Source organism: Phoca vitulina, unplaced genomic scaffold, assembly GCF_004348235.1.
Source record: "Phoca vitulina isolate PV1807 unplaced genomic scaffold, GSC_HSeal_1.0 scaffold12, whole genome shotgun sequence".
Classification (NCBI taxonomy): Eukaryota; Metazoa; Chordata; class Mammalia; order Carnivora; family Phocidae; genus Phoca; species Phoca vitulina.
Window position 1 is genome coordinate 22868261 of NW_022589715.1, and position 19256 is coordinate 22887516.

Here is a 19256-nt window from a genome sequence, read left to right on the forward strand (position 1 = left end):
AAAAAAAAAAAATAAAAAAAAAAAAAAAAAAAAAAAAAAAAAAAAAAGAAGATCAAAACCACCCCAAGAGGAGCAGTAAAAGAGAGAAAGGCTGTTTTTCAGTCAGGCATTTGAGCCTCATATTGAGCCTCATTCCAAGGCCTTAGGATCAAGGATATATTTCATGTGGCCTTCCGTTCTCATTTCTGATGAGGAAGGAGCAAGGGTTGGGACAGAACACATATTTATCTCTAAAGCGTCTCCTCCATGAATAGTTCCTGAAACAGGCAATTTCCAGCATAGGTGCAAAGATGGTTAGGGTTCTTTTAGAGTTTGAAGCTTTAAAATGGGGTGGCTTCCTTGCCTTTGTGTACCTTACAGATTTGTGTCTTGGAAGGATACAACTTGGAGAGAGACGGGGGAAAGGAAAACAGAAAAGGAGAAAGAATGAGGATCGTTCTAGACTTTATATGCCCCCTTTGGGGTGGGGGTCAGGCAGGAAAGCAAATTAAAATATATTTCCCAAAGGAAGCATGTATTTTCTTTCTCTTCTTGTACTTTGACACTTTAAAACCTGGATCTCCTGGAATTATCAACATATATAATTCCCAGCCATGAGAGCTATTCTAAAAACAAACAAAAAATCCTGTTAGAAGAGAATCCTGAGTTAGTGACCTTAAGACCTTGAGGGGAATTTGGGGTTGAGAGTTCAAGTTTGCAAGTGAACCAATGAGGATCCTAATAAATGGAAAGTTTTCATAAACCATGCGTTAGCCAGGTTTACCTTATTCCTGGAGAATTAGCTAAAGTGGACTCTAGTCTCCATGGCCTCATCCTGGGGGAGGTCCACGTCTTTGCCGAAATTGCTGTGTATTCCCAGGGGCTGCCAATCTCAGTGTCACCCTGGCTCCAAGTCCCTCCCTGGTGGGCTTGTCATCTCCCTGTGTTTCACCTCCTATACCTGTCCTCTGCCTTCACCTCCAGGCCAGCTCAGGCATGGAGTCCAGACCTTCTTTGGTTCCCCCCAAATTGGTTACATATGGCATACATGTGAGTGGCAGGCTTTGCCGGAGGTTTGGAACCAAGTTTAACGTTGCAGAGATACACAATTTTTAAAAATGAGATACTAGACATCCCTGTTCTGAAAAATCCTCTGGCCACTGGAAATTTCCCACGGAGCGTTTTTCTCTGCAGTTCCAGCATCTTAACCATATTTTGGGGGCTTCCTGCCCAGCCCCTGTCCCCTCCCGAGTTCCCTCACATCTCCTTGCTTTCAGCGCTGAGCCTCCTCCTCACACACACACCCAGTCCCCTCACTTTTCAGTCACATCAATTTCTCTTCCCGCCCCTCCTTGACTCAGGGCCCATTTTCATGCAGCTGAGGCCACATAACGGGTTGACCTAAACACGGAGACCATCTCCTTTAAGTCTAGCCCTTCAGCAGCCTCAAAGACCTGAAAGAGGCTTGCTGCTGCCTTCTCCCCCTTCTCCCTCCCCCTGGGCCTCTGCAGGCCATGTCAGGATTCCCTGTGTGACTCGGGGCCCCCCTATCCCCGATGGCCTCGGCAGGAGAAGCAGCAACTGTCTTTTTTAATTTTAAATCACGATTCTTCACTTTCCTGCATTTATAGTCACTAAAACAAAACAGTAAAAGCCACATGCTAATTGAAGACTCTCAGTAACATTTCACATACCTTAAATGATAAATAATGGATATGGTACAATCAATCACCTTTTACTATTTTGGCTCCCTAGAAATGTCAGAACCTCCTCCTCCAGAGCTCCAGTAGATGAATGTCATTGTTCTCTTTTCTCTGGGGGGGTCTCCTGCAAATGCTCAAGGTCACTCTGATTTCCTACTGAGGTTGATGCCCTTCCCGGGGTAGGCTAAGGGATCTCTTATTTGAATTTGGGTAAAAGTCTCGCTTGCCCAACACACCAAGATCTTCCAGCCTTGGTTCCATCCACGAGCCTGTAGGGGACCAGGAGTGCACTTGCCAGGCTCTGCCGGGTCCTCGGTCCCCTGACACAGCTCCTCGGCCAGGGCCACGACCAAAGTTTCTTTTCCTGGACCTTCCTTCTTGTCTTGCTTTTGGCCTGCTCTGCCATTGCTTTACTCCCCTCTTTCACGGATTCCCCATTCTTTCTTATTCTAACTATTCTTACCACAGTGACTCAACGTACTTTATAACTCTTACACTTGCGGTTTTTAAGAAGGTACACAGAAGAAAATTTCCATACCCTAGAATTTCATATAAGGGGCACTCGTGATTAAGAAGGTAATTTGATCACAAGTAACAGAAACTTATCTGAGCTGGCTCGGGCAAGGAGAGAATGTGTGTGTGTGTTGGGGGCGGGGCGTTGAATCCTAAGATCAAAGAAGCCTCTCACGGTCCCAAAGCAGAATAAATAGCCAGGCTCAGCGAGTGGACACAGCACCTCTCAATCCCCTCTCTGGGACGGATGGCCTCTTCCCCTGCCTCTCCCGTGGATCTCCTCCATTCCCCTCCTTCTGTAGCCTTTTCTGTATCTTCTGTGCCCTTGTCTTCCAGTTTACATGCTCTCTCTTCCAAGGCCCCAGCTATCTTAGAGACCCAATTCAAAGTTTCCAGGCTTGGGTCAGATGTCCAATGAACTGTTCATGGTCTGATGACCTGTAGCCAAGGGGCACAGGTCATACCTTCCACCAACACAGCTGCCAGAGGGTCATCCTTTTGGGGAGGGGTATGGCCTGGGTTGATACCTCTAAAATTACCCAGGACAGGAGGAATTGCTGTAAACACGAACAGGGGCAGATTCTCTTCTTCTCTCAGCACATTTGGAGTTTTAGGACAGCTTCCTAGACAAAGAACTTTACTGTCCATGAAATTAGGACTTGGGGCCTTCACATAGCCTCTCGAGACCTACCTCACACAATGACTTTAGAACCCTAGGTCAGTCTCCCACTCCCCAATATTCAGTGGCCTTGAGCTACCCAAAGCCCCCACCCAGCTCCACCCCCAGCAGCATTTCCTTGTCCTGGGCTCCTTTCTTGCCAAGCCTAATCCCAGCTGATACGCTCATGAGTGTTAATCGGTGAAATTCATTCACCCAGCAAATATTTATTGAGTGCCCATGCTGTGTGAGCTCTGTGCTGGGGGCCAGCAGCATGATTGGAGCAAGGCAGACTCCAGCCTTGCAAAGCTGGCTATCTAGAGATCCGTGTGGAGTCCAAGAGAGAGGGTGGAAACCTCTGAAAGGGCTCGTCCAGAGCTCAGGGCCCCAGGACCAACTCCTCATCTTGACTTCCTTACTGCCCTAAATGCCTTCCAGGTCTTTACTGGGAGTTGAAGCCTTACTGGTTTGTAGTCCCCTAGATCATTTTGTGCTTTGCTCATCCAGTGACTGGACAGTCCCCACTCAATAAAAGCACAATTCTGCTTGCTTCTTTTATTGTGCTTCCTGAAGCTGGCTCTTGCACTGTTACGTTTCGCCCAGGAACTGCTGGTGGAGTCCAGTCCTCCAGCCGTCACTATGTGACTCTCAGCTGTGTGCTGTCAACCACAGGGGCTATTACCTGTGGCATTTCTCATTATGGAGATTAACTTCTGATGTGCTGCATGCACGTGGGGCCCACAGTGCATTAGAGTCACACTGATCCGGGAGCCCAGCATGTGGTGCGCTAAACCTGTGCGCAGGAGGGAGGGGCAGAGCGAGTGGAAGGGCCTCGGGGTGGAGGGTAGGGAGGTAGCATGGGAGCAGTATGGGCATTTAGAGGCTGAAAAGGAGTGAGCCCTTGCAATGTTTAAAAGGGCCAGGCTGATAACTGGTAATAAGGGAGAAAGGCGTCAGACCCGTTGGCAACAACCAGTCAGAGCCGTAGCATTTATTGGGTGACTGGTGTATAGCAAGCACTGGGCCATCCACATCACATATATTATTGCACTTAATGCCCACCACAGTCTAGTGAGGTAGGTGTGATTAGCCCCACTTTATAGAGGGGGAAACTAAGGCTCCAAGAGCTTCATGCTTTGCCAACATCCTACAGCCAGTAATTAGCAGAGTCAGGTGTTAAACCCAGGTCTGGGCTCTTAAAGCACCACAGCAATAAGGAGAATCCCCTGGCATCCTTGGTGATCTCTGTTTGGGTGTTTCTGTGGTGTTTCGGGGTCACCCCCAGCCCCTGACCCGGTGTGGCATGTAGTAGCTGCCCAGTGGCGTTCAGGAGGCGGCGGGCTGACTTCAGCCACATTGCAGTATGACCTGTAAAGCCTAGGACCCTGGGGAGGTGCCTGTCTCCTCTGCGTCCTGTCCTGCTGAGGAGCCCACTATGGCAGAAACTCCTGGGTGGTGGTGTTTGCTTGGAGCCCAGCACCTAAACAGACACCCCTGACCTTCCACTGCTGTTTCCTCGACTTGAAAGCGGGCATCCTTGTTCCTTGAGCCTCAGGTATGAAAATGTGATGAGTAGGGGTCAGCCGTGGGTGTGCAGTGTGAGTCGGAGGATGTCAGCAGGTTTTGCTCTCTAGGCTGCCCTGGTGGGGCCTTCGGTGGTGTAAACTGGGTTTCCAGTTTCTCATCTGTAGAGGAAAGGGCTTGGATTCGACAGCGGCTAAGCCCCCTCCTAGCCCTGAGACTTAGAGAATTCAGGGCTCAGCGCCCCTTGGAGCAGCAGCCTCTCAGTGACCTCTAATCAACCTTGGCACATTCTAAGTGCTCAGTAAGCGCTTGTTGAACTGAACCCAGGAGATTAGAAGTTTCTCAGCAGAGCAAAATAATTCCCCAGTGGGGTTCGCTTCACGCCCTCCAGTGACCAGTTCCCACTGTCTGCGGGCTCTCAGGAAGCACCCCCTGAGTGACGCTATTTGGCACTTTGTCGTGGAAGTAGCCGAAGAGGTAGAGGATCAGGAGTTTGGGTTTAGAGTTGGGGACAGGGAGAAACCAGGTGCGTGGAACTTTACTGACCAGGCGTGGTTGCTTTGGAACACGAGACCCCACAGCAGCCCCCACCCCCAACCGCCCCACCTCCCCTGGGGCACTGTGCCGCTGAGAGAACAGCCACTCTCCAGCCAGCTCACCTGCGGCCACGGCTCTTAAGGAGGCCCCGGGGAGTCTCCCGGCAAATCCTACCTCTGCCTTTATAAGGGGGCCCGAGGAGAGGTGCCCAGGCTCTCCTGGAGCCCTCATGGAGGAGGGGGAGGGGGACGGGGAGGGGACGGGGCAGTTCCCGCGCTCTCACAGGCCGCGCTGCCAGCGCCCCTGCTGCTGGGAAGGCCCGGCTGCCTGCCCGGGCCTCTGCGGCGCCACTGAGCCCTTCCCTCTGCAGGGCGCTTGAGGACCCCCGCCCCTTACATCGCTCTCTCTCAGTCTCTCTCTCTCACACACACACACACACAGTTCTCTCAGGCTCACAGTATCTTTCATTCACCCTCAGTACGGTCTTGCTCTCTTACACACAGTCTCTCTCACACTTCCTACATCGCTCTTTTCTCCTGCTTACCGCCCGCTCTCGCCATCTCCCCAGGCTTTCCCACCTTCCTCTCCTGTCTCTGTGTCTCTCTCTCTCTCTGTCTCGGTCTACCTCTCCCTCTCCTCTCCCCACGCCTCCTGTGGTGCATAACTGGAAACAAAAGCGAGTTTGTTGTGACCCGGTGGGCAAGAGGACATTTGGAAGCAGTGGCCAGGGTGGCAGCAGCAAAAACAGGCTGGGGTCCGAGGCGGTGCCAACAGCCGGAGACCCCAGCGCTCAGCTATTCCGGGGAGCAGGTAATGCCCCAGACAGGGCTGCTTCAGGCATCCTGCTGTCTGCCCTGTCTCAGCTCTCCATGATTCTTCTGTCTGTTTGTCTTCTTGTCTGGCCTTGAAGGGATGGGGAACTCCAAACTTAGGGAGCAGTAGGCACTAGGATCCAAGGAGTGAGGTGCCCCCCTCTTCAGAGAACTGGCTGGGGTCCAGGCTATCTGGGATTGGGGGGACTGGGGTCTGGAGTGTCTGGGGTCAGGGATGGCTGGGCTCAAAGGTATCTGGCACTGGGAGTGGCTGGGGCCTGGGGTGGCTAGGGTCAAGGGTATCTGGGGTTAGGGGTGACTCGCTTCCAGGGCATCTGGCTGAGGAACATGGTAGAACCTAAAAAGGCAGGTGAGGGCCAGATCACAAGGGATGTTTTGAGCCCTGTCATAGAACCTGGGCTCTCGGTAATACAGAGCCTATTAAGGGTTTTTCACCTGGAGAGTAACATAATCAAATCTACATTTTAAAAGAGTCGTTCTTGAGCTCTGATTCCATGGGGAATTGGTGTGTCCTCTCAGAATCAGAGTCCTAGTCTTCTCCCAATCTAAAGGAAAAAAATACGGTTATTTGTTCAATTGTTAGTTTTTCTTCTATAAAATTTCCTTACCTTTAATGTCTGCTAGCAAGTGTCAGCAATCAATAACCCAATGAAAAGACTATGTTTAAAGTAACAGAAAAATTCAGAAATAAAATTCATCTAAATAAATGAGGTAGATTGAGCTATATACAGGTAAATAGTATTTTTTGCTAGTAAAATCATTTCTAAGTCCTATGCAAAATATTTTATGGTGCTGCCCAAAGAGGACCATGACGCCCAGGAGTATGTCACGTGAACATGTTTGAAATGTTTTAAAACAAACTTTGCTGCCACATAGGAAGGAGGGGTGGATTATGCAACCAGAGGTGGTAGGAGCAGTAGGAGGCTCTCGCAGTGATAGGAACAGGAAATAATGAGAACCCTGAACTAAGATGGTGGCAGTGGGTACGGAAAAAAAAAGGAGAGAGCTGAAAAGTATTTAGGAAGCAAGGGAAAGAAGTTAGTGTCTGATTGGACATGAATGGTGAGAAAGAGGCTTCAGGAGTGAGTCCAGTGTTTCTTTTCTTTTTTTTTTTTTTAAAGATTTTATTTATTTATTTGACAGAGAGAGAGAGTGGCAGACAGAGGGAGAGTGAGAAGCAGGCCCCCCACTGAGCAGGAAGCCCGACATGGGGCTTGATCCCAGGACCCTGGGATCATGACCTGAGCCGAAGGCAGACGCTTAACCGACTGAGCCACTCAGGCGCCCCGAGTCCAGTGTTTCTTATCTGGATGGCTGGGTAGCTAGCAGTGCTATCATTCAAAACAGAGAAGGGCAGGGTTGGGGTGTTGGAATAAGGAAACCGTTTTGAATATATTGAGGTTGACTTGCGAAGGCTGCGGAACTCCCAGATGGAGTAATCCAGGTGACTGTTGAAAATGCTCAATACAGGCAAGGTCTGGAGACATGGGTGACCTCATCTATAAGGTGACACCATAAAGAATACAAGATGGTGGGGCACCTGGGTGGCTCAGTTGTTAAGCGTCTGCCTTCGGCTCAGGTCATGATCCCAGGGTGCTGGGATCGAGCCCCGCATCGGGCTCCCTGCTCAGCAGGGAGCCTGCTTCTCCTTCTCCCTCTGTCTACCACTCTGCCTACTTGTGCTCTCTCTCTGTCAAATAAGTAAATAAAATCTTTAAAAAAAAAAAAAGGAACACAAGATGGTACAGAGTGTAGAAAGAGAAAAGAGAAGAAGGCCAAGGAGAGATCTTGGGGAAGATGAAGATTTAAGTAAGACAGGCAAGAGGGGCCAGGGAAAGATACTGAGGAGTCCTCGAAGAGATAGGAAAAAAATATCATGAAAGTACTATGTTATGAGAGCCAAGAGTACCATGTCAGTTCAGAGGGAGCAGTCAGGCACCACTGACGACCCAAAGAGATAAGCCAGACCTGTTCGTTTGCTTGGTTTTATTAACTTACTGGTTTGAGAATGAGATAACAAAAACGATCTCAGGGCATGGTTATAAACTCAGATGCATAACATAAATGAGATTAGCAGGGTAGAGTAGGGAGCAGTGGGGGCTGTGGCAAACTAAAATGTATATGCCCATAACATTGTGTGTCAACTATATTCAAATAAAAGGACTTTAAAAAAAATGCACATGCCCACCTGAAGAAAGCAGCCATCACTCAGCCCTAGTTGATTGTTGCCAAGCAGGAATGTAGGCACGGTCATCAGAGCATCTGAATTTTCAAGAAAAGTCAGAAATCTGGTTGTTATATGAAATCTCACAATTATTTATGTTAGTAACAATTTCAAAAGCTTTTATACTCTGTGAGGGCTAAATTAAACATTATCTTTGAGCTGCTAGTTTGAAATCTCTGTCCCTTAGAGAGGTGGGGCTGAACCAGTTGCAGCAGGTTGGAAAGTGATTGGGTAAGGAGGAAGGGGAGACCACTTGCTGTTGGAGGGAAAGGAGAGCAGGAGAGCTTGGAAGGGAAGGCAGGGTCAGGGGAGAGTGTTCTAGGGTAGGAAGGACTGTTTATAGGCTGGGAGAAAAAGAGTGGAGAGAAGAAGTTGAAGACCAAGGTAAGGAAAGGCTAGTTGAAAAAATAAGGACCCAGCAGAAAATAAATGGGGCCAGAGATTAAGCTGGAGGAAGGACTCCTTTGTTCAAAAATGGACTACAAAGTGGTAAGGGTGCAAAGTGGTAAGTGGTAAGGGTACAGTGATAAGAAGGGAGACAATGATGGATTTTACATCTGGAGGCCTTTATTTCCTTGGTGAGGTGGGTAGGAGATGGATCAAGAGGCTTGAAGAGAGGAGCAATGGTTAGGAATGGCATGGAGGGACATGCGACACGGTGCTGACCAGGATGAGTGGGAGGTGGCTGCACTTCTGAGACCTGCTGAGGGTGGAAACCCTCCATTTGCACATTTGGATGGTTTTCTCCAGCAGGGCTCATGAGCCTGGGTGTTGCAGTTGGTGGTGAAGGGGATTAGCACCTGTTACATGTGTCTTACTCTCCTTATCTGACTTATCTCCTTGTTCCTGAACCCCAACAATCCTGCTTACTCAGACTGAACACCTGTAAGCAAGTGGCAACTCTTGGATTCATACCATGTCTAGCTGGATTGCAAGCCCATTGTGTGCCTTGTCTCCACCATACCACAGTATACACTCCTGCAGAGGTGAAGACTGGGCCAATGAATTCTTGTTTGGCCATTGGCTGCCTGGTTTTACCGGGAAGTCAAGGAATAGGGGGGAGAGCATGATGACAAAGTAGTTGAAATTATTGACCACTGGGAATCTATGGAGAAATAAGTGAGGGCCAGTGGGGATGATAAATTGAGGGGACAGAGGGGCTTGGAGGAAGGGGAAGACTGGATGAAGCCCAGGAGACAATCAATGAGAGACTGAACCAGGGCAGGGGCAAAGGGATTGGTGAAGAGGGAAGTATTCTCGAAAACTTTCAATAGGGGGGTGGAAGTGAGAGAAAGTGGTTGAGGTGAAGATGACTGCAGGGTGTCTAGCCTGTACACTTGGGTGGACAGCCATGTCTCTAACCAAGGCTTTCCCCATCATGCCCTGCCTCTCTCTTGCTTACCGTGCTGTAGACACAATGGCCGGCACATTCTCACTCCAGGGTCTTTGAAACACTCAGAGCACTCTTCTTCCAGAGATGTACAAGTGGCTCATTCTCTTCTTCCAAGTCACAGTTCAAACACGCCTCCGAGGGGTCTTTCTTAACCAATCTCTCTAATGTAGTTCTCCTGTTGCTTTATTTTATTTTATTTTATTTTTTTCCAGAACGCTTATCACTACCTGAAATGATCATTTATGCTTTTATTTACCTGTTTTTGGTCTGTTTCTGCCACTACAACAGACATTCAAGAGAGCAGGGATATATGGGCCTTCATCCCAGCTTTGTTTTCTGACACCTGGAACAATGCCTGGCACACAGTAGACTTTCATGAAATACTGAGTAAGAGAAAGAAAAGAAAAGGGACATCTGGCTGGCTCAGTTGGTTAAGCGTCTGCCTTCTGCTCAGGTCATGATCCCAGGGTCCTGGGATGGAGTCCCGCACCAGGCTGTCTGCTCAGTAGGGAAGTCTGCTTCTCCCTCTCCCTCTGTCTGCCGCTCCCCCTGCTTGTGCTCTCTCTCTGTCAAATAAATAAATAAAATCTTAAAAAAAAAAAAAAAAGGAAGGAAGGGAGGCAGGAAGGGGAAGCATGTTTGGGGAAGAGTACATGTTCAGTGTTGGAATGCTGACTTGAGGTGCCTCAGAGACAGCCAGGAGGTGACATGCAGTGGGCAGTTGGGAAGCAGAGTGGGAGCTCAGGAATAGGTTGTCCCGTGCCCATGAAGAAGGTGGGCTCCCGAGGCACACTAGTACTGGCACCTCCTTTCACAGGCTGACCGCCCCTTCAAGGCCAGCACTGGGAGTTGACTGGTTTGGGGCCCAGTGGGAAAAAGGGTCCCTCTGGGTTTGTTATGCTGAAGTTGGGTCAGAGTTTTTCTCACTCCTCGCTTTTCTGTTTCCCATTCTTGCTGCTGCCCAGCTTTGGCCATTTTCTATCCTCCTTCCTTGTCAGCTGCAAGAGCCTGGAGTCTGAATGCAGACTAAATCCTGTCGTCCCCTTTATCTCTAAGAATATCTCACCCACATCCAACCCACAGAGGTGTGAGTCTAGCTTCACCCAGAAGCTGGACTTAGTTTTACTAAATTAGGAAATACTTGTCCCTTGAGCTTGGCTCCTGCCCCATTTCAATTGGCCATGCAGCCCTTAGCTTCCCCCAGGCCATTCAGCAGACCCTGCTGCCCTCTTTTTGCAGGGTCTCCAGCTGCTGAGCAGCTCCAGGACATCCTGGGGGAGGAAGATGAGGCTCCCAACCCCACCCTCTTCACAGAGATGGACACCCTGCAGCACGACGGAGACCAGATGGAGTGGAAGGAGTCAGCCAGGTGAGGCAGAGTCCCAGGGGAAGGGAGAAGGTGGCTTCCCACTGCAGTCTGCCTGGGGCCCAGGCTGAGCTGACTCTCCTGGTGGGAAGGACCATTGACCAGTGGCATCTTGCACATTGCGTTCTGCTGGGACACTCCCTGGCCCCTAAAGACCTCCACATCTGCCTGCCTTGGTGTCCAGAACTGGGCTGGATACTAAGGAGCAAACAGACACTTACCACTTTGTCTTTATTCTCAAATTAAAATCCACGTGGGAAGGTAGTACAGATACCCATGAGGCCGTGAGAGAATAATACAAGGACATATATACTTTCTTGTCAAATGGTTCAAACTAAATGCCATACGAGAAGGGAAAGCACCAAGGGGGCTAGGGTAGGCAGGAAGGGCTTCCCGGAGGAAGGAAAATATATGTCATGAAAAATCCAGGTGGAGTGGTCCAGTGGGCCTCTGAAGAAAAGAGACTCAGCAGAGTTTGGGGTGGGACAAGCAGAGTGGAGCTCTGGAGGCGCATGTGGGGGACAGAGGAACTGTGTATATAGGGGCAGTAGAAGGAGAAGAGTCAGAGGGCTGTTGGGGAACCATGTGGTAAAGACATGGAGCCAAGGGAGGATTGTAGTAAGGAGTAGTGCTGGCCATACCCAGTGCCTGGGACAGGGTGGCCTTCTAACTGAACTGGACTGGTCAGCAACACCAAATGCTGCAAAGAGTCTAAGGAAAAGGTAGGCTATGGTAGGAGGCAGCAAGAAGGGCTGGTGAGAGAGGAGGGACCCTGGGAAGGAGGTTGAGAAAGTCCAAAAAGTGGGCTATACCAATGTTTCTCAACCTGTTTTGTTTGTTTTTTTTTAAAGTGTGCCCCCACCCCAAGAAATTTTAATTTAAATTAACTTTATATAAATTAGTATTTGATTTAATTTATTTCTAATTAGAGGAATTAAATACTAAGGAACATGATTCTGTCAGGTTGGCTTGAACTTTGGGATGCCATAAACCATGGTAATATCTAAAACTTTTTGCACCCCCAAGACCCCTTTGGGGCTGCTGTTGCCCCAGTTGAGAATGCCTGGACTAACTGCTACCTGTATCCGGGACTGGCTCTGCCTGGGGGGCCACCAGGATGCCCAGATCCTTGCAGCTGCTCCACCCATGGCCTGGGCTCCTCCCTCACCCACCAACCTCACTCACCTGGGCAGTTGCTCTGTAGAGTGAGGAAGAGCAGGTTTGGACATCCCCAAGCCTCCCCCTTCTAATCTCTCCTGGAAGAAAGGCCCCTGGGTGGACTACCAAATCCCTGCAGGCTTCCGGGAAGGAATGAATTCTAGCCTCATGGCCTGCCCCGATCCCTGTATGGAAGCCCTTGAGCCTCTATTTACCAGCCATTCAGTGAGCCCTTACTATATGCTAAATAATTTACAGGCTTATCTCACGCAAGCTGCACAATGACCCTGAGGAGGTGGGAGCTATTATTATCCCCATTTTATAGATGAGGATACTGAGGTTTAGAGGGGGAAATAGCTTACAAGGGTCAGAGTGTACAGGCTGCTGAGTCTGGGTTCTAGCCCAGGCCTGTCTGACCCTAGCTTGAGGGCTTATGCACTTTGTCGTGCTTTCTCCATTTTCTCAGCTACCTCCCTCCCCTTCCTCAAACTTCCAGGGACTCGGTTTGGGTTTCCATGGAAATAGAGTCTGGAGGCAATTCCACTGGGATGAGAAATAGAGACAGCCACAGAGACCAGGGCATCTATTCAGGGCTGAGAAGAGAGGGTAGGACATTTTAAATAGAGCCCAGTCTGGGTTATGGTGGCTTAATTCCTCTGAGGAGCTGGTGCTTCCCCTCCCTTTCTTGTCCAAGGCGGGGAAATAGAAGGAATGTTGAGAAGGGCCTTCTCAGAGACCCAGTAAGAAGAGCGTGTTCTCTCCACTGGGCAAGTGCTGCATCCAGAACCCCTGGCGACAAATGCCAGGACCAGACCTTCTGTGAGAGCCTATCATGCATGCCCACAGAGCCCTTGCTAAGAATGCCTCAGGGCCCTCAGAGACCTGATTGTCTGTCACCACAGACAAAATATTGTTTCTGGTCTCTCTCAGAATGGATCCATTGAGCCTTCTGCACTCTAGACCCTGTAATGAAACTGATAAACTGTACGAGATAATATTTCTAGAAGGAGGCTCCTCCTGAAATAGAAAAGGGTCTGATCTGACAGTTACCATCTGCAAGCTGGTAGGTTTCCCTGCAAGGTAGGCTTTCTGAGGACAGCATCTGAGGTGACCCTGGAAGGGTCCTGAGTGGACCTCAAACCAATAGTGAGAGGAAAGTAATGGCTAGGGACGCCTGGGTGGCTCAGTCGTTAAGCGTCTGCCTTCAGCTCAGGTCTTGATCCCGGGGTCCTGGGACTGAGCCCCGCATCAGGCTCCCTGCTCAGCGGGGAGCCTGCTTCTCCCTCTGCCTGCTGCTCCCCTGCTTGTGCTCTCTCTCTCTTTCTCTCTCTGACAAATAAATAAATAAATAAAATCTTTAAAAAAAAAATGATGACTAGAAGCTAAAATCACTGAACCCAATTCCAGGCAGATGTGAGGGAGAAGCAGCTTGGAGGCCAACTTGGGGGCAGGAAACAGTGGGAGGAGAGGAGCTCAGGCCTCCCTACCTCGAGTCCCCTTTCTCTACTTAGCTTCCTTTAATCTTTTGTCCAGCTAACAGCATCAGGTTTCCAGCTCACTGTTGGAGGTTTGACCAACAAGCCTGTAGAAAGGTCAGAGAAAGGGCTTGCCCATTGGCCAACAAGTCTACCTTGGCCTGGATAGCTGTGCTGGAGACTCCTCCAGGCAAACTGCAACAGTAGAGGTGCTTGGGGCCAGGCCACACCCCTACAAAAGAATGGGAAGCATTTCCCTCAGCTGACAGGCTGTGAGATCTACTCCGGGAAGCCAGAGGTCTTAGAAGTTTCCAGAATCCAAGAATCTGCAAATCCTAGTGGGTTCTGGCCTCCTTGGGGTAATAGGAGAAAATGATGGTGGTCTGGGGGGTGGACAACCCCTCACACAGACACTCAGGCCCTGGGAGGGTTGCAGGCCTACACCCACATCAAAGGGAATGGAGGGGACCCTTTAATAAAAGTATTTAATTTGCTGCAGGAGTGTTTGCTTTATTGAGTTAGGAGATTAAGAGTGAAAATCTCAAATCCGCAAGGAATTTTCCCTGGTGGTGCTTTGTCAGGGGTTATTAGTTTGGGGGATGTTTTGAGCCCTTGGAGAAGGAGTCACCCCTGAACAGATTTAGATGGCTTTTAGAGCTCCACTGAAGCCTTGCTCTGTGTGCATGAGGGGGACTTTGTGTGCGGTGGAGGGGGGGGTGACTTCTAGTGTGATCAATGCTGGTAGGTCAGGCTGTTAATAAGATAGATTTTTACTAACTCGATCTCTTTAGCATTCCCGGGAGGAAAATGCAGCTGGCTATTTGCTGATACTGACCTTGCCTGAAGGGAGGGCTGGATCAGGTGGGTGGGGGCACACAACCCCCTCACTACCAGCAAACAATTTACCCAGAATACTGTCCTCTCTCGGCCCAAGTTGGCCTGGCTGCAAGGACAGGAAGAGAAGAATGATCTGGGCTGGAACCCACCCAAGTGTGGAGGGCCCTTTGCGGTTACTCAGACATAGCCAGAGCTTAGAGCCTTCCAAGAGTTCTTAGAGAAAATTCCAAATCCAAGCTGCCTGTGATCTCAATTCAGAGCAGACCAAAAGAGTGAACTTTCCAGAGGTTCTTATGAGACACCTATGCTTTCAGGACATTTGTGTGATGACCAGGAAAGGGCAGAAAGAAGGGCAGGAAAAGTGGGTCAGCTTAGTTGGGTCAAACAGACCAGTATATTTTCAAAAGCATCTTACGTGTGGAGTTGCTTGCATACTCTCTATGTGATAGAGAGGAAAGCCTGAACTTTGTCTCAGCTTTGAAACTCTCCCACTTAAGATCTTGTAGAATGCCTTCCTAGTATCATTTCCCTGCTTTGTCCGGGGTGGGGCAGGGGGAGTGCAGAATGCACCCCCAGCCCTCTGGTCTCACTATCTCACTACTCACCTGGGACAACTCTGTGGATAAAAGCCGAATAGGAAGCTGAGAGCTCTTAGCACAGAAGTCAGCAAACCTCAATGATTCATTTAAGTATGATTTACAAAGTGTTACTGTCTGTAAACCTGAGCCAGCTGTTGGAGGTACAAAAATGAACATGGCAGATGCCATCCCGACTCATTTGGGCTTTGTGTCGAATGGGGCACAAAAGTGGTTAAACAGGCATTTGATGACGGGGTGCTGTGAAAGCAATGTGGGGGCACCCAGCCTAGACAAGAGGGGTTAAGGAAGACAAACAGGAGCAAGAGGTTTTCACCCTGAGACCTGAAAGATAGGTCAGAGTTAGCCAGGAGAGGGTATGGAGGGGGAAAGGAGAGGCCCTGGGAACAAGGAGACCAGACCCACAGAGGAAGGGGCAGAAATGCCCTGTGGCTGGGCTGCAGAGTGAGGGGCCTACGCAGGCCATGGAGGGCCTACGCAGGCCATCTTTTGCAGTTTGAACTTGATGCTGGGAGCTTCAGAGGACCGCTTGGTGGGGGGAGGGAGGGGGGGAGGAACAGGATGGTCTGGAAGAGGCCACTCTGGCTTCAATGTGGAGAATGTATTAAAAGGAGGCAAGACTGGGCCTGTTAGGAGGCTGGTCTCGGTGAAAGATGGGACCCTGAACCAAGAAGTTGGCAGTGGGAACAGAGAGAAGGGGTGGATTTGAGACCTATTTTTTCAAGCATATAATTTCATATATGTATATATATGTGTGTGTGTGTGTGTGTGTGTATTTTATGTGTGTGTGTGTTAATATATGTATTCCTTTTAAATATACTTTCTTTTTTAGAGCAGTTTTAGATTCACAACAAAAGTGAGCAGAAGGTGCAGAGTTCCCATTTGCCCCCTGCCCCTGAACATGCAGAGCCTCCCCCGTGGCTGACATCCTCCATGAGCGTGGTCCATCTGTCACTGTTGATGAGCCTACATTGCCACATCATCACCTAGAGCCCAGAGTTTACATGAGGGTTCACTCTTGGTGTTGGACCTACTATGGGTTTGGACAAATGTGTAAGGACATGTATCTACCATTATAGTATCCTATCCAGTAGTTTTACTGCCCTAAAAATCTTCTGTGCTCTGCTTATTCATATCACTGTCTTCCATAATCCCTGGCAGCCACCACTCCTTTTACAGGATGTGAGACCTGTCTTAACAGGAAGAATTGACAGGACTTAGTGACAGGTGGCATGTTGGGGACCAGGATAGTCAGGGAAATGCCCAGCTTTCCCACTTGAGCAAGCGGGTAACTTGTGGTAGCAATTTAGGAAACACAAGAGGAATAGCAAGTTCTTGTTGTGTTGGGCATCTTGTTTTGTTCTGATGGACGCTGATGATGAGTTCCCTCTGGGACATGTTCTGTTTGGGGAAACTGCAAGTGGAGGTGTCCAGGAGCACCGTGTAGGTACAGAGGTCTGGAGCTCCATGGAGAAGCCTAGATTTGTCAGTGCTCAGCATCTAGATGAGAACCAAACCCATAGAAGAGGGTAAGTTTGCCCCTGAGATCTGTGAAGTGAGAGAGTTCCCAGGGCAGAACCCCCAGGTCACTAACATTTGAGGGGTGGGCAGAGGGAGTGGAACCTGCCACGGAGACTGAGAAGGTGCCACCAGAGAGGTAGTAGGAGGGGAACAAGAGGAGTGCTGTGTCCTGGAAACCAGGGGCAGGGAGACATTCAAGATGGAAGGAACAGCCACCGAGTGGGGGAGGAACAGAGAAGTATCCATAGGATGGAGAGACGAGAGCAGTCTCAGGGGTGGCATGGGGCAGAGGGTGGAGAAGAGAGTCAGGACGACGAGGGTGGGTTCAGTGGAACGGTTCTTCCAAGATGCTTGTCTGTGAAAGGTGGCAGTGAGCTCGGTCTCTCAAGGGAGGCTCTTGTTCTTTGTGAGAATGAGAGATCTGAGCATACTGAATGCTGATGGAAAGGAGCCAGATGAAGGAGAGTGGTGTAAAGATGCATGAGTCAGAGAGGAGCTGCTGGCGGGCTAGGAAGGCCCCATCCCTTCTGTGTGACAGGCCTTAAGGAAGGAGCAGAGGGCAGGGCAGCTGCAGCGAGGCTTGGGGGCTCCTACCAAGAGTGGAGAGGGCTGGTGATTGTTGGAGGAGAGAGGGGAGCAGAAGAGCGGACTGCGGGAGCTGCAGGTAGCCAGGTGGTCCTGAGGCAGGTGAGCAGCTGCGGGCCTGGGGCCTCCTGTTTGACTGCAGTGGAGCCATGTATGGAGATTTGTGGTCAGATGAAAGTTTTTAAGGTTATTGACTTTGACTAGATGCTTATTTCCTGGTCTGAATAGTCACACATCCAGTAGCTTACATGGTGCTTCCCTCTCCTTCCACTAGTCCAACACTGATACCTGACACTTATGCCGAGTAAGTGGGGAAAAAGGGATTTGACACGAATCAGAACTTGGATCAAGGCCCAGGTAGAAGTAGGCAACGTTCCCCTAGGCCTCTGAGGCCCTTGTTGCAGCCAGCACTCTCACCTGTGAGCTGTGTAAACACAGAACGGGGGCGCTGAGCCAGGTGTCCCCCAGGGGTTTCGTGATCACTTCTAGTCAGCACAGCTCAGGGTGGGGGCTGCCTGAGACCTAACACGCCAGGAGGGGCCACCTTCAAAGCACCTGCCATCAGATTGGGGAAGCACCAGTCCGGCCTGTGGGGACGACCAGGTGGTGATACAACGCCATCACCTGGTGGACTCAGGTCTGTAAGCTAGGTAGGATTAGCTGGCCAGTGAGTGGGATAGCAAGGCTAGCTAAGTGAGGGGAGAGCAGAACGCTTCCGGGATGTGGCTTGATTGGCTGGCAGTTCCTCAGAACCTCTAGAGGCTGGTCTGCAGGAAGGATCACCTATCCGCAACCAAGGACATCCTTGGGTGGCTCCCTCAGTTGCAGTTGTCAGGAGGGAAGAAAGCCCATCATCAGACCACCTTGCCTGCCAAGACACCGGTTGATTCATACATATATATATATATTTATATATTTATATTTATATTTGTCTAAATCCAAATTAATATATATTTATATATTTTTTAACTTTTAAATATCTAAATAGTATCTATCTATAATTTGTTATTATGGAAAGTTTCAAACACAAAAAGTAGAACAGTATAATGAGCCCCCATGTATCTATTACCCAGTTGTTTTTTTTTAAGATTTTATTTATTTATTTGTCAGAGAGCGAGAACGCGCACAAGCAGGGGGAGCGGCAGGCAGAGGGAGAAGCAGGCTCCCTGCTGAGCAAGGAGCCCAATGCAGGGCTCGAACCCAGGACCGTGGGATCATGACCTGAGCTGAAGGCAGACGCTTAACCTACTGAGCCACCCAGGCATCCCTATTACCCAGTTTCATCAATGATTAATATTGATCTATCTCCACCACTTTTTTTTTGTTTGCTTTTAGGAATTTTGTTTTGTTGTTTGTTTTTGCCACAGTATTTTAAAGAAAATGCCACATGTTATAAACATTTTAGTATACAACTTTATGAAATTAAACTTCTTTTATAAACACCACAGTGCCATTATATCACCTAAGAAAATTGAGAGCAATTCCTTAATATGATATTTAGTCTACATTCAAGTGTCCCTAATTTTCTCAAAAACATCCCTTTACTGTTGGTTTGTACAACTTCAAATCAAAACAAGGTCCACAAATTGATTTTGGTGGTTATGTCTCCTGTCTTGTTAGGATCAGAACTGTCAGGCTCCAGAGATGCTGAAGGAATAGACCTCCCTGGAAACCCTTTGTCAGGTGTTGTTTGTGCTAAAGGCAAGAGCCTCCCCATCTGATATGCGCAGCTCTACAACTACAACCTAAGCTCAAGTGAGCTGCCAGGGCCTGTGTAGGATGGCCAAGGGAGAGAGAAATGCCCCTGTCATTGTTAGGGCATTTTAGGCTGCAGGTAACAGAAGCCTACTCAAGCTAACTTTATGCAAAAAGAGGGAGCATCAGCAGAAATGGGATGACCTCATGGTACCCAGGGATGGCCAGGTATGTCAAGGCCTGGGCCCAGGAAGCCAGGCTGTCCTCTTTCTCTGCTTCTGGTCTCTGCCTCTCTCTGGACAGTGTCTTCACTCTTCTGCAGCTGGTTCCCCCCATTTGTCCCTGTCCTTAGCTTCCAAGTTTACATCTGCTCTACTCAAGGGACCATCCTACAATGTGTAGCTATTTCTCATTCCCAATTCCTGATTCTTCAAAGAGCATCTGATTTGCCCAACTTTGGTCGTCCCATCACTGTGACCCAAATCAGAGTTATGGGGAGCTACGGGGTGGGCTAGTCATGGCCTGGGGAACATATCCCCATGAATGGCAGCCGAGCAGACACCCCAAATATGTCTTTTTCACATATGTAGTAGTGAAGATACGCACTTTATGTAATCTGTTCTTTGGCTGAAGTTGTGCTTCTTTTTTTTTTTTTTTTT

At 49.2% G+C, this 19256-nt stretch overlaps 1 protein-coding gene across 1 annotated transcript in view; it reads left to right on the plus strand.

The window, feature by feature from the left end:
- The window catches only part of SLC4A5 (solute carrier family 4 member 5), an 82774-nt gene that overhangs the window by 7945 nt on the left and 55573 nt on the right, over positions 1-19256 (plus strand). Inside the window, exon 3 of the mRNA XM_032410657.1 lies at positions 10604-10733. Coding sequence (XP_032266548.1) covers positions 10604-10733 — 130 coding nt within the window. The remainder of the gene's footprint in view (positions 1-10603; positions 10734-19256) is intronic.